The sequence below is a fragment of the Solea solea genome, chromosome 8, assembly GCF_958295425.1.
Source record: "Solea solea chromosome 8, fSolSol10.1, whole genome shotgun sequence".
Classification (NCBI taxonomy): domain Eukaryota; kingdom Metazoa; phylum Chordata; class Actinopteri; order Pleuronectiformes; family Soleidae; genus Solea; species Solea solea.
The window spans coordinates 12,017,836-12,029,868 of record NC_081141.1 but is presented as its reverse complement, the minus strand read 5'-3'; the positions used below and the strand labels follow the sequence as shown (position 1 = coordinate 12,029,868).

General features: G+C 38.4%; 1 protein-coding gene across 4 annotated transcripts in view; it reads left to right on the top strand.

Annotated features, from left to right (window-relative positions):
* Positions 1–1,484: 1,484 nt before the first annotated feature.
* The window catches only part of ksr2 (kinase suppressor of ras 2), a 95,779-nt gene continuing 85,230 nt past the window's right edge, over positions 1,485–12,033 (top strand). For all 4 annotated transcript variants that reach the window (XM_058636234.1, XM_058636235.1, XM_058636233.1 and 1 more), the window contains exons 1-2: positions 1,485–2,120; positions 11,555–11,695. In XM_058636234.1, coding sequence (XP_058492217.1) covers positions 1,947–2,120; positions 11,555–11,695 — 315 coding nt within the window. In that variant the 5' untranslated portion in view covers positions 1,485–1,946. The remainder of the gene's footprint in view (positions 2,121–11,554; positions 11,696–12,033) is intronic.

Sequence of the window (12,033 nt, the reverse complement as noted above, 5' to 3'; positions counted from 1 at the left end):
TTTGTAGCTTTTTATTTCAATGTTAGTCATTACTTTTTAAAGGAGTCGTTTAGTTTCATATTAGTTGCATCATTTTGTGTGTGTTTACGTTTAGTTGTAGCTTCATACGTTGCCACAGGGGTTGCCACTATGGAGTAATTGACCTTGTGCACAGGTGTACAGGCAGAGTAATCAAGCACAGGTGATTTACTCCTCACCACTATCATGGAAAACTTCCATAGTTTATATCCATATGAGATTATTTTGCAATTTGAGTTTGTTTATTATGTAAACTATGCATTAAATAAGAATCTCACTCAAAGTGAAGCAGCATGTAGACATGAACATTGAGGAGTGTAACAAACAATCTCGACCAGCATCAACTGCAGGTAAGTCACTGCACTTTTTACCATTCTCTTTGCTGCTTAAACAACAATTTCCCCATAGTTGTAGTGGTACCCTAAGAATTACAAATGATTATTGTTTAATCATATACTATCAGGTGATAGTATATATTGTGTATGTGATTAATGTAGCAAGATAGTATCAACAAGTTTCATAACAGTCCAGACTCTCTTCTGATCCTCTTGAATACAACTGAACAGAAATAATATCATCTCTAACTGATAACATGACAGCTATTTTTGAAAAAGTCATTTCAGTTGTGTTTGGTCTTAAAAAAATCCTTTTCTCTACGTGCTAGCTTTGATCATGCCATCTTCTCCCTCCTCTTTACATACTGCTTATTGACTTTTTATTAGTTTTATTTTGCCAGCTTGTCTTAGTTGTTATTTAAAATATACATTAGTCTATGAAATATATACATTTTGATAAAAAAATGGGAGCACAGGCTACAAACAAGTAAACATAAGATAAGATAGTCCTTTTTTAGTCTGGCAGTGGGGAAATTTACATTGTTACAGCAGCAAAGAGAGTAAACGTTTAAATTAAAAACATATAGTCAATAAAGACCTGTGGGGGATTTAGGTGCTGGGTGAACTGTAATGGATGTCAGTGCACATTTAAGTGTAATTATGAAAGATTTTAAGACCCCTATTTTTTCCCAACATGTTTTTTTTCCCCATTATTTAAACCAACAGAAGGCAAAATAGAAACAATATGGCACCAACATCAAGACATATGAGCAACTGTATAGAAAATAATGAAACAAAGTACTGAGAGACAAAAGTCAAGAGAGTAAAATAAAGAGAAAATTAAGAAGGATTGTCTCCTTTTCTGTTAAGTTGACTTTGTTTATTATCCATCTATTTATTATAAAAACAACTACATTTCAATAAATGAATTCAGAGCATGTGAAAAGAGTTGAGGCTGGATGGAACACTGAGCCTATACTGCACCGTCATCGCCAATCTCGCGAGAGCTGCTGCTCTCGGCGGTGCTGCCTGGGCGATGCGATGCTGTTGCTGTGGGTTTGATTGACAGGAAACATGTCGGTGCGGTGGGAGCGAACCGGGATGCAGCTGCTGCCACGGGAGACAGGGAGAACCTGCATCCAGTCCCCGCAGCAGCACCTTTAAACCAGCGGGCTCTTCCCCTGACACACGTCTGCTTATCATGCGCTGAGCAGCTTCTTTCTTTTTTTTCTTTTTTTTTTAAAAACATCCATTTGAAATCGGGGGGTGGGGTGGGGGGACACTCCATGGATGCGCTGGTAAACCGTGCAGTCCCGCTCAGCGTCTTCGTGTTGTATTTGGTTTGAGACAGGGACACCTTGATGAAACAGCAGGAACTACGAGGACTGTTGTTGCAATGGAGTCGGCTCTCCCACGGCTCAAAGAGCGTCTGTAAACCCACAACATCTCGTTTCATGGCGTTCTGCAGGTCGCTCTGCTCCGTGGACTTCTCCATGATTCTTTTCTGAATCATTTTATATATTTTTTTTCTCCATCTTTTATTTTTTTTTAAAATCTTTTTTTAAGCGCAAAGAGGGGAAAGAGGATCAAATTATGAACGAGGAGATGACCAAAAGCGAGGAGCAGCATCTTAGTTTGCAGAAAGCCTTGCAGCAGTGCGAGTTGGTGCAAAATATGATTGACATAAGCATTTCTAGTTTGGAGGGTTTACGGACCAAATGTGCCACATCCAACGACTTGACACAAAAAGAGATACGAACGCTGGAGGTAAGAAGCAGCAGCAGCAGCAGCAGCCTTTGAACAGAATGGCTGAATCTGTGCATATTCATATAAATCATCAGAGAGGGGTTTGCCTGACACCGTCTCTCATTTATTTCTAGGCCACTGTGCATATTTCTCAGTGCATTTTCCAGCGACACTAACGGGTTTTCTGCTCCCACATGCACACACACATGCAAAGGTTTGCGTAAAAGTTGCACTGCTATGTCTGTTTTGTGCAGTGCAATAAATCAAGAGGCCACGGGGCTGCAGTGGGCTATTATGGACTTGCGCATTCTGCAGGTGGCGGAGAGAGAAGGTGGCTCTTCTCCATCAGAACATGTGAGGCCTATAGGCAGCCCGTGTGTTTACAATCCATACGCCAACCTGCGCAGCTGACAGTCCTCGCAGCGCATCCATGCGGAGGCCCTTGCGTATCGCAAAAGGAACATATTCCTCGAATTGTTACCAAATATCATTATCCCTTCAATTGGCCCGTGGGTGAATCCGTAATTTGCGTTACGTAATGTCCATAATATCCAAGTGTTGTGTTTGAGATGCGAGACCGTCCGTTTTGAGAGCACTTAAAGCAGTCAAGCCACTGACGAGGCTGTTACAGGACACATAAAGATGCCATAAAGTGCGATAAGGTCACTGGAAACTAAAGGCCTGTCACCACGTTTTGGCGATGCCTCAGGAGATGAAAACAAACACCACTAAGTGCAATAGGTTGCCATAAACTCACCACTGAGTATGTCTGTATGCACTATCAGCACACTCAGAGTCTCAGTGGAAATACATGATTGAGCTGTTACAGAGAAATAGCAAAGAGAAAAAGTCACTTGAGTATGAAAAGTGCAGGAACATAGGCAGACACATTATCATATAAGATATTAACTTGTGTTAAAGCTCCAGTGTGTAACTTTGGTTACCAAAACACTGCCAGTTGTCACTCACCCATGCAGAACTTTCCGAAAGGTCCACGCTATAGTCCAACTGTTCCCTTTCAACGTTAGTTTCAATATTTTACCCCACTAATCTATCGGAGAACTGGGGATAATCCCTTAACCTAAAGATTGCTGACATTCATGGTTCAAATTATGGGGGAGCTAAGTTCCTGAAATAAATAATAGTAAAATGTATCAATAAGGGTTTTATTCACTTATTACGTACCAATTTCCGAACATCTGTCAATGTCTCCACTAATAAACCTAGTGCTATTCCTATTGTTGCCACCCATGCGCGGCGGCGCTGCACTCAAATCACCGTCATTTTAATGTTACGTTCCCTCGTGAGGAGAGTGACGTGACGTGTGTGAGAGAGAGACAGGCGCACAGGGTTTTTTTCGTAGTACTCTGCAAATGGCCAAACTAGTTTTCTAGTGTAGCTGTTATGCTTCCACTTTCCTGTTGTCAGTCGTGAAATAAAAATGCTTCACCCTGTGTCACCACAGACATGGAAACACAACGCGGCTATAGTGAGATTCATGGAGCGCTGTCTATCTGGCGTTATCAGTATTACGTGAACTCATTTAACGTTGGTTTGAATATAATGAAAAGTTACAAAATACATCTTTAAGTGCCTTGTTTGGGCTTTGAAGGGAAGTTTGTAATTCCAAGGAAGGAGAGACTACTCATGTTATTGTGCTGTCACTGTAAGCAGGCTACAGTGTGAAGATAGAAGCTCATGTCCTCATACGGTTGTGTAAATTATCAAGGGTACTGGATTATTACAAAGAATTATTATTATATTATTGTAAAAAAAACACTGTAGTTTAAAACTCATTTATAGACATAAACAACAAACATTTGTTAAACACAGAATCATTGTGACAATCTGAGGCAAAACATTCCCGGCAAACATGGATTACAACAACATTTTATTGATTACGTTCTAAAACTTTGTACATTAGCAGTAACGTGTTTGTGGTTAAAAATAACCTTCTATTACTTTAATACTCATTCTGACTGAAGTTACAGAAACAGCTGTCCTTAGTGAAGTCATAACAAGTGGACAGCTCTAAGTACAGGAATGAACTCTCAAGCGGAGACATTTCTTGCTATATCTGGACTATGCAAATGCATAGAGCCCCCCGAGCCACCAGGGGCCCCCCAAGATGCATTTTCAGCCTCATGAGGAGATTTAAGATGACCTGTTGTAAAATGACCTGGGGTTGGTGTGTTACATGTAAGGTCCCTTACTAACTCCAGTATTAGTATTATTCTTACAAGGTGTTTTTATTTTTTACTCTTATTAATAGCCTAACTTATTCTCTGTTGATCTGGGGCTTGGCCCACTTGATGTATTTATTTATTTCATGATTGTTTTGGTGCGTGTTCTCCCTGTGTGTGTGTGTGTGTGTGTGTGTGTGGGTGTGTGGGTGGGTGTGGGTTTCCTCCCACAGTCCAAAAACATGCAGATTTGGGGATTAGGCAAATTGGACCGTATTGGATCATATTGACCGTAGGTGTGAATGTGAGAGTGGATGGTTGTTTGTCTCTATGTGGCCCTGTGATGGACTGGCGACCTGTCCAGGGTGTACCCTACCTTTCATCTCATGTCAGCTGGGATTGGCACCAGCGCCCCCCATGACCCTCATGTGAAGCATAAAGTGGTAGGAAATGGACAGATGGATTATTGTGTTGCTGTGAGATGTATAGAGTGTGTCATTTTCCTTATATTGCCATTTTTATTTATCAGTGTAACTTGGTTGAGTGGCTTAACTGAAGAAGTTTAATTTTAATATGAGAGGTGATCATGACTAGTTTGACACATTCTTTGTATATGTTTTTGGGCCACATTAACAAAACATCTATTCATCTGACATGCTGATGAGTATTCTTATATTCGTCTGTTGTCTGTTATGTTTTTGAATGGATATAATATTATATCACTGATTTACTTACCTCCTGCTGTTCTCACACCTCTGCACTTGTCAACAAACAACATAAATATAACATCATTTGGCCTTCGAGGATGGAAATAATACACACACTATGTTGTCTGTTCATTGGAGACACATTTTCAGTACAGATGTAAATATCGCAGTCAAAGAACACTCTGGAGGGATTTACACTAAAAAGAGAGGACAGTTCATCAAAGCTGTTTCAAGCTATTCACACCTCAATGAGCTGTTTGTACCTGATGTGATTCTGCTCAGTTGAATGCAGGGAATCTTATGGGATGTTGTCTTTGTTGTCATCATGTGGGAAAATCTATCTTCAGTTTCTACATAGTATCTCATACTAATCTAAAGTGTGTTTCCATGGAGTCACGTGAACTTGTATTTGCCAACAGCAGCAGCAGCAGCAGCAGCAGCGGGACATTGACCAAATCTAGGTTTTAAAACTGTTTTTTTTAAGGCATGTTGGGGCAGAATAACCAGCACAAACAACATCTGACTCATTACCTCAAAAATGATTTGAAAGAATGGAAAATCAGACACAGCAGGATCCTAGCATTAATTTAAAGCCATTTACCAACCTCTTGATAATGTGCAGTAAGTCAAATATTCACTTTATATTCCCTTTTTATAGCAGAGTTGTCAAACTTGCAATCCCCAAATCAACTTCCTGTGGCCCGCCACTTAATATCAAGTTGCAATGAATTAGTTCTATGTATCGTTCTAAATCAAAGCAAATCATTTTATTTTGAAATTCTGTGAAATATCATCATAAATATCATCATTTTGATATATCATGATGGAATATAAGGATTTTTTTTAAAGCTCATATCACCCATCCTTACGGAACATTTCCTTTTTTTAAAAAAGCGACTTTTTTTTCACTTGCCTGGCCCCCTACTGACCAAACAAAGACACTCAGTGGCCCCCAGGTCATTTTGAGTTTCAGACCCCTGTCTTATTGAATTTGTGTCTTATTCACTTCAACACTTCACTTTTTAGTTGCCTTATTGTCTGCGTAGCTCTTGTTTGGTCCTGGGCAGGTGAAGTACAACAACAACTTAATCAATGTTGTTCTCAATGTTGTTCTTCTGAAAACAGATTCCTTCCACAGACGTAAATGATGATGATAAAACAGTCACAATTATGATAAATATGAGATTAATCATTTAAAAACCGTGTGTCAAATTTCACATCTTCTGTGCCCCTTATGGTCGAGTGTTGCTTTGCATCAGAGCTAGAAGATAAAACAATAACAATAATCATCGTAATATAATAATATAGCAGATATGACACGTAACTGCTTTGAATGATTTACCTCAGATTTGTTGTTTTCTCTGTTTAACAAGGGCTTGTTGAGTAATGCCCTCTAAGAAGATTTTTTCACTCAGAAACAAAGTCAGTCTTTAATTATATGACATTCAACATAACGAGTGCAGTTGTCTAAATTCAACATTTGTTGCATCCAAACAGTGAACCATATATTTAAATGCATAGAAATCTGATAATGTATTGATAATTTAACAATTTAACTACTGGGAGTCGTATCCTTCTCTTTTTGTCTTTTTGACTGATTTGAACCGAATTAATTTAAACTTACAAATAGTGCTACTCTCCTCAGTGCTAATAATTGGCCACGGTGTCATTAATAAGTTTGTGCCCTCCAGACAAAATATTAGCAACACCAACATGAATCCAGGTCAGAGTGAGATATTTTGGTAGTCATACACTCACTGGTGTGGGCTGCACTCCCTCTGTTGTTTAATTTAGGCTCCAAACTCTTAAATATAAAATACTTATAAATAAATATCTGTGACCGATCTGAGTATGACTCGTGCTACACTGCAGAAGCTGAGTCTGAGCGGAGCTGCATATGTCTGTTATGTGTGTTTAATTTGGTGAAACATCCCTCTGTGTGGAAATATAATGCCGTGTGAAAGAAATGCTAATCAGACGGGAACAACTATTTCAAATGCATGAGAAAAGAGAAAAAACACTTGTGACTGTTCATTTTAGAAGTGTAATAATAAGTTTGGCCTTTCATGGGCTTCAGTCCTCTTATTGCCTCAGCAGCAAATAAGTTATCCACCCGGGGTTTTGTTGAGGGCCACGATGACGTCATCCGCACGCAAAGTCGCCCTCGTTAAGCTGCGCTGATCTTCATGGAGTGTGGTGTGTTTGGGTGACATAGATGCTTTGCCTCTCTGTCATTAACTTTAAGGACCCAGATTGTGCCTCAGACATAATCAGTTGGAGGCTTTGAGTGCTGACCTTGCTTTAGCCAACAGCTTTGCCAAGAATAGCAGCCTATATCATTACCTGAAAGTGGTGTTGATACTGGTTCCCATTAATATGATTATGCATTGACGGTGGTGTCCCTTGGATACAATAGAGTGATCCACGCACATGATGGATGATCTCCTTTATTCAGGCTCGTGGACACATACGGGCACACGAGAGAGCATGACACCTTTGTCTGGAAATAGAAATCTGAGCAGCTTAAAACAAGTGTAGCCGTTTGTTAATATTGAAGTCTATGAAATAGGTCGTGATGACTATGTAGACAGAAAGTGTTGCATAAGCATATTTGGGTGCTTGTTTATGTTTAGACAAACTAAGCCATCATTTCACTGTAGCGGAGAGTTCAGTGTGTTTGATCAAACATTATATACAGTATGTTGTTCTCAGATTCAGATTTAACAACCATTTGTGGCTGCAGAGGGCTTTGTTGCTAAGGAAAAGTTCAAACCTTACTTTTAATACACACATGGGCAACATAAGGCCCTGGGGCAACATGTGGCCCGCAAACCAGTTTCATCTGGCCCGCGACGTCCTCACAGGTTACCTCAAGTTGACTCTTGCTGATTTGATTTTGGTGCAAAATCTGATATGGAGACATATGAAGAGACAATGTTCAGGATCTGTGGAGCACTATACGAAGTTACTGCAAATACAGACCAAACATCAAGTTTTGCTCATTTGCACATTAATAGCATTAGTAACACACAACCAGACTTTTACTTTTGAAATATTCACAGGAAATTAATTATATCAGTCAGGTAACGTGTCATGTTTTGTATGTATTTTTACAGTATTTTTATTTTTGAAATGTAAATGTTACGCATGTTGTATATAAATATGGATTCAAGGATTATTATTTCTTGGAAAACTTGTACTTGTGGCCCTTCGCTGCTTTAATAGCTTGTTCCGCTTGGGAAATTGCTATGTATAGTTAGATTTCTAGTCATATTACTCAAGTCACAAATCTTTACCTAGTAAGTTGTGTCATTGATCTTGTGAGCAAGATCTCTGACACATCCAGAGTTATAGAGACACGTCATTTAATTTAATGAAGTTGTGTTTTCGGCATATTTTATGTCCTCTTTGGGGCCCCAACTAATTCATAGATTTCACAATCTATTAATCTGTCTGTTTGATCCATACAATGTCATCAAATGCTGATCATCATTTTTCAAAATGATTCAGTTTGAATGATTTCTTTGATGTATACGGAGTAAAGAAACCAGATCATTTTCATATTTAAAAAGCTGAAAAATCAGAAAACTTGAGCTGTCTGCTTTGGCTGACTGAAAACAATGTGAGAACAGTGAGTGTGAACCAGACCAATCAAGTTAATCAAAGTGCATTTGGCACTTATGTGTACCGGGTCTTTGAGAGATTGTTTGTACACATGTACTATCTTTTCCCTGTTTATTTTCTTACATAAAACCAGTTCTATTGATAAATTCTAATTGTAGATCAGTAGGTTGGTTTGCCTTTCCGTGAACTTGTGTCAAACTCAGAACCTTGAGCTTCACCGAAAATGCTGGACATTTGACACGCGATGAAATGACCAGACTTAAATTTCAGATAAAGCTGGCATGGAAGCTCAAGTGTGCCGTACTAAGTGTTCCAGTTTATCTGGATTATCTGTAGCAGCAGTGAGGAGTTCAGTTCAGTTGATGTCTCAAATGGGAATGACGCCATATGCTCTTCCATTTCAGTGTTCTGCTTGTCGGCATGTTCGGAACTATGCCGGTTTTGTCGTGTAAACTTGATTTTGTTGTTAATAACATTCAAATGGATGCAAATAATTATTTTATGAAGATTATTACATTTTGAAGATACAAATACGGTGTTGCAGGTGAATGCTAGCGCTGAACAATTAAGATATTGCAAAGGCTGCAATCGGATTTCGGGGTTATGAAATCAAATTTTATACTATTACTGAAGTAAAAGTCTTAAAGTATATGACCTTTACTGTACTTAAGTATCATATGTCATTTTCTGACATAAAATGTACTTGAATTTTAGAAGTAAAAGTTAAATTATTAAAAAAGTGAGGAGGGGATTTAGCAATGGTAGTTCAGTGGAAGAGCGAGTTGTCCTTCCACTGCAAGGTTGTGGGTTCAATTCCTGGCCCTGCTAGTCTATATGTGTCTTTGAGCAAAACACTTAACCCCATGTTGAAGTGTCTGAATGGCTAATCTGTAGTGTAAAGCATCTCATCAAGACTGGACAAGTGCTCTATAAATACAGACCATTACCATCTCTTCTTCTTCTTCTGATTTTATTTGGTAGTAATGAGTAACAAAGACAGTTAGGGGAAAGTTGCCAGAAATACAAATAACAAAGTAAAGTACAGATATGTGAAAAACTGTCATGCATTGTAGCTACTGCTTCAAGTACACGTGACTGCAGCTTTAGGATGGGGATGTCATGTTGTCGATGATCAACAGCTGCAGTTACTCGAGCCACATTAATCTTAGTTGTTTTATTTCAAAGTAGAGGGATTCCCTTTTCTCTTTTCCTCTACTGTATTTGTTCAACATTCAGCTGACGAGCGTCTACCACTTGCGATTCGATTCGGTGAAACATCTCTTTTAATATGTTTATCGCACAAAACAAGTGACTTGGCAAGGTTGATGTATTGTAAGACTGGGTAACACAGTACAATCGCATCAGAAGGTCACTGGTTCTAATCTTGAGAGTTTGCAGGTTCTCCGTGTGTGTGTGTGTGTGTGTGTGTGTGTGTTTGTGTTTGCTTGCTTGTGGGTTTTCTCTGAGTATTCCAGCTTCCTCCCACGGTCCACGGACTTTTGGACATTTGCTGTATGTCTTCTGTCTTTTTGATATTGTAGTGCACACATTTAGCCAGGTGTGTTTCTCTATAGGTGTGGAATGAGCAGTCGCGTGATCAGACAGAGAAACAAATGTTTAACACAATTGAAGCAGATTTGACATTAACTAAGCCAAATGAGATTTTCAAAAACACATGAGCTATTTAGCAATTGAGAATGTATAAACAGGACGCTTTTTTCAATAAAAATGAAAGAAAAAAAATTGTATAACTATTTTTACAGGAAAAGTACTTTGCTAATTTCAAGAATATGTTTTGTATTCTATTTATATTATTTATACTTAAACTTAGTGGTTAGATACTACACTATGTAGTTAATGTCATTAAGTTTAAATCAGAATAATATTCCCATTGCATACAAATGTATTCAATGTATATTTTATGTATATTTATTTAACCTTTATTTTACTAGGAACTTATGAATGTCTTAATACTCTTTTGTTGGCCGCTACATTTATTGGGACACTATAATCAGTTATTATCATTTTTTTTTTTTATTGTAAAATCAAATTCAAAGAATAATCAAGTTTCCTGCTGTCTTCTCTTTGATTCCATGTCTTTGGTTCTTTTGTTGACTTTTACCATCACTACACATCTCTGACCTTTGTGGTCAAGCACACATTTAATAGTTTAATAATGCAGCATGTATAATATAATATACTCATATTTACATGGTAGAAACAGTAACATGTTGCAAGTGTTACCTGAATACATCTGTCCAAATGTGTAAAGTAAATGGGTTAAAACCTTACATGACTAGTCAATGCTACACATCAGAATAAACCTGGATTCATGCAATCACACGTCCTGTTTCACTCTGTAAAGGTTACCCCACTTTTACCACAGCTTTGAGCCAATAACCACTGAGCAGTCCCACTGGAATAAACAGGTGTTAAGTGATCTTAGTTGTTGTAGTTGAGTGGAAAAGGGACTGTTGCATTTATTTCCCCTGCAGTGAGTTTTCAGTCTGTCTGGGGGATTCCTGTAGTGACATTTTCTAACTATTTACTGCTGCTGACTGCAGACATTTGTCATTAAAGAGATTAAGATGCTATGACACATGCCACACAAAACTGACATTAATGCTTCTTTGCAGTATGCACCCTTCTTTCCTTTTTTTTTTACACACTCAATCTTGTTTGATCAAATTTCTTTAGGTCCAGTAAACAATGGACGGGGGTTATTTTGTGTCAGAATACTGAAATACTGAAACCGTTCACACCCCAAAATAAAATGGGTCATCCTGAGTCTATTTCTGTTTTCACTGTTTGATATTTGTTTTTACTTAGTGGACAAACTAGCAATAACATGTAAATATTTAAAGAGGGGGGGGGGAGAAAGGAACAGGACACTGATAACAAGTGATTTTTTTTCCTTCTCTCTGTCGCCCTCTCCTCCCAGGGGAAGTTGGTGAAGTACTTCAGCCGCCAGCTGTCGTGTAAGTGCAAAGTGGCCTTAGAGGAGCGCAGTGCTGAGCTGGAGGACTTCCCTCGCCTCGGACACTGGTTCCGCATTGTCAACTTGAGGAAAGAGGTCACACAGGTACGATTTTTTTCTGAAAGACAACAAAGTACAATTGTATTAAGTAAGTAGGAACACACAAAAAGACTATGACAACAAATAAACAGTACAAACAGTACACATTTAAAAGTACGTAAGTGCGTTAATGTTTAATGTGTTTAACAGCCCCAGCTTTTGATGTAACATAGTTTTAGTTTTTTCTATCTAAAAAAACATTTATCCTATTATAGTTTCCCTCACAATATGATGTGATTACTCAATTTAGAAATCATGTGTAACTGATATGGAATTGAGATTTGGAAAAGAGGCAAATAATAAAAAAAGACAAAAATAATATCAGCAAAAGGTGGAGGTGCCAG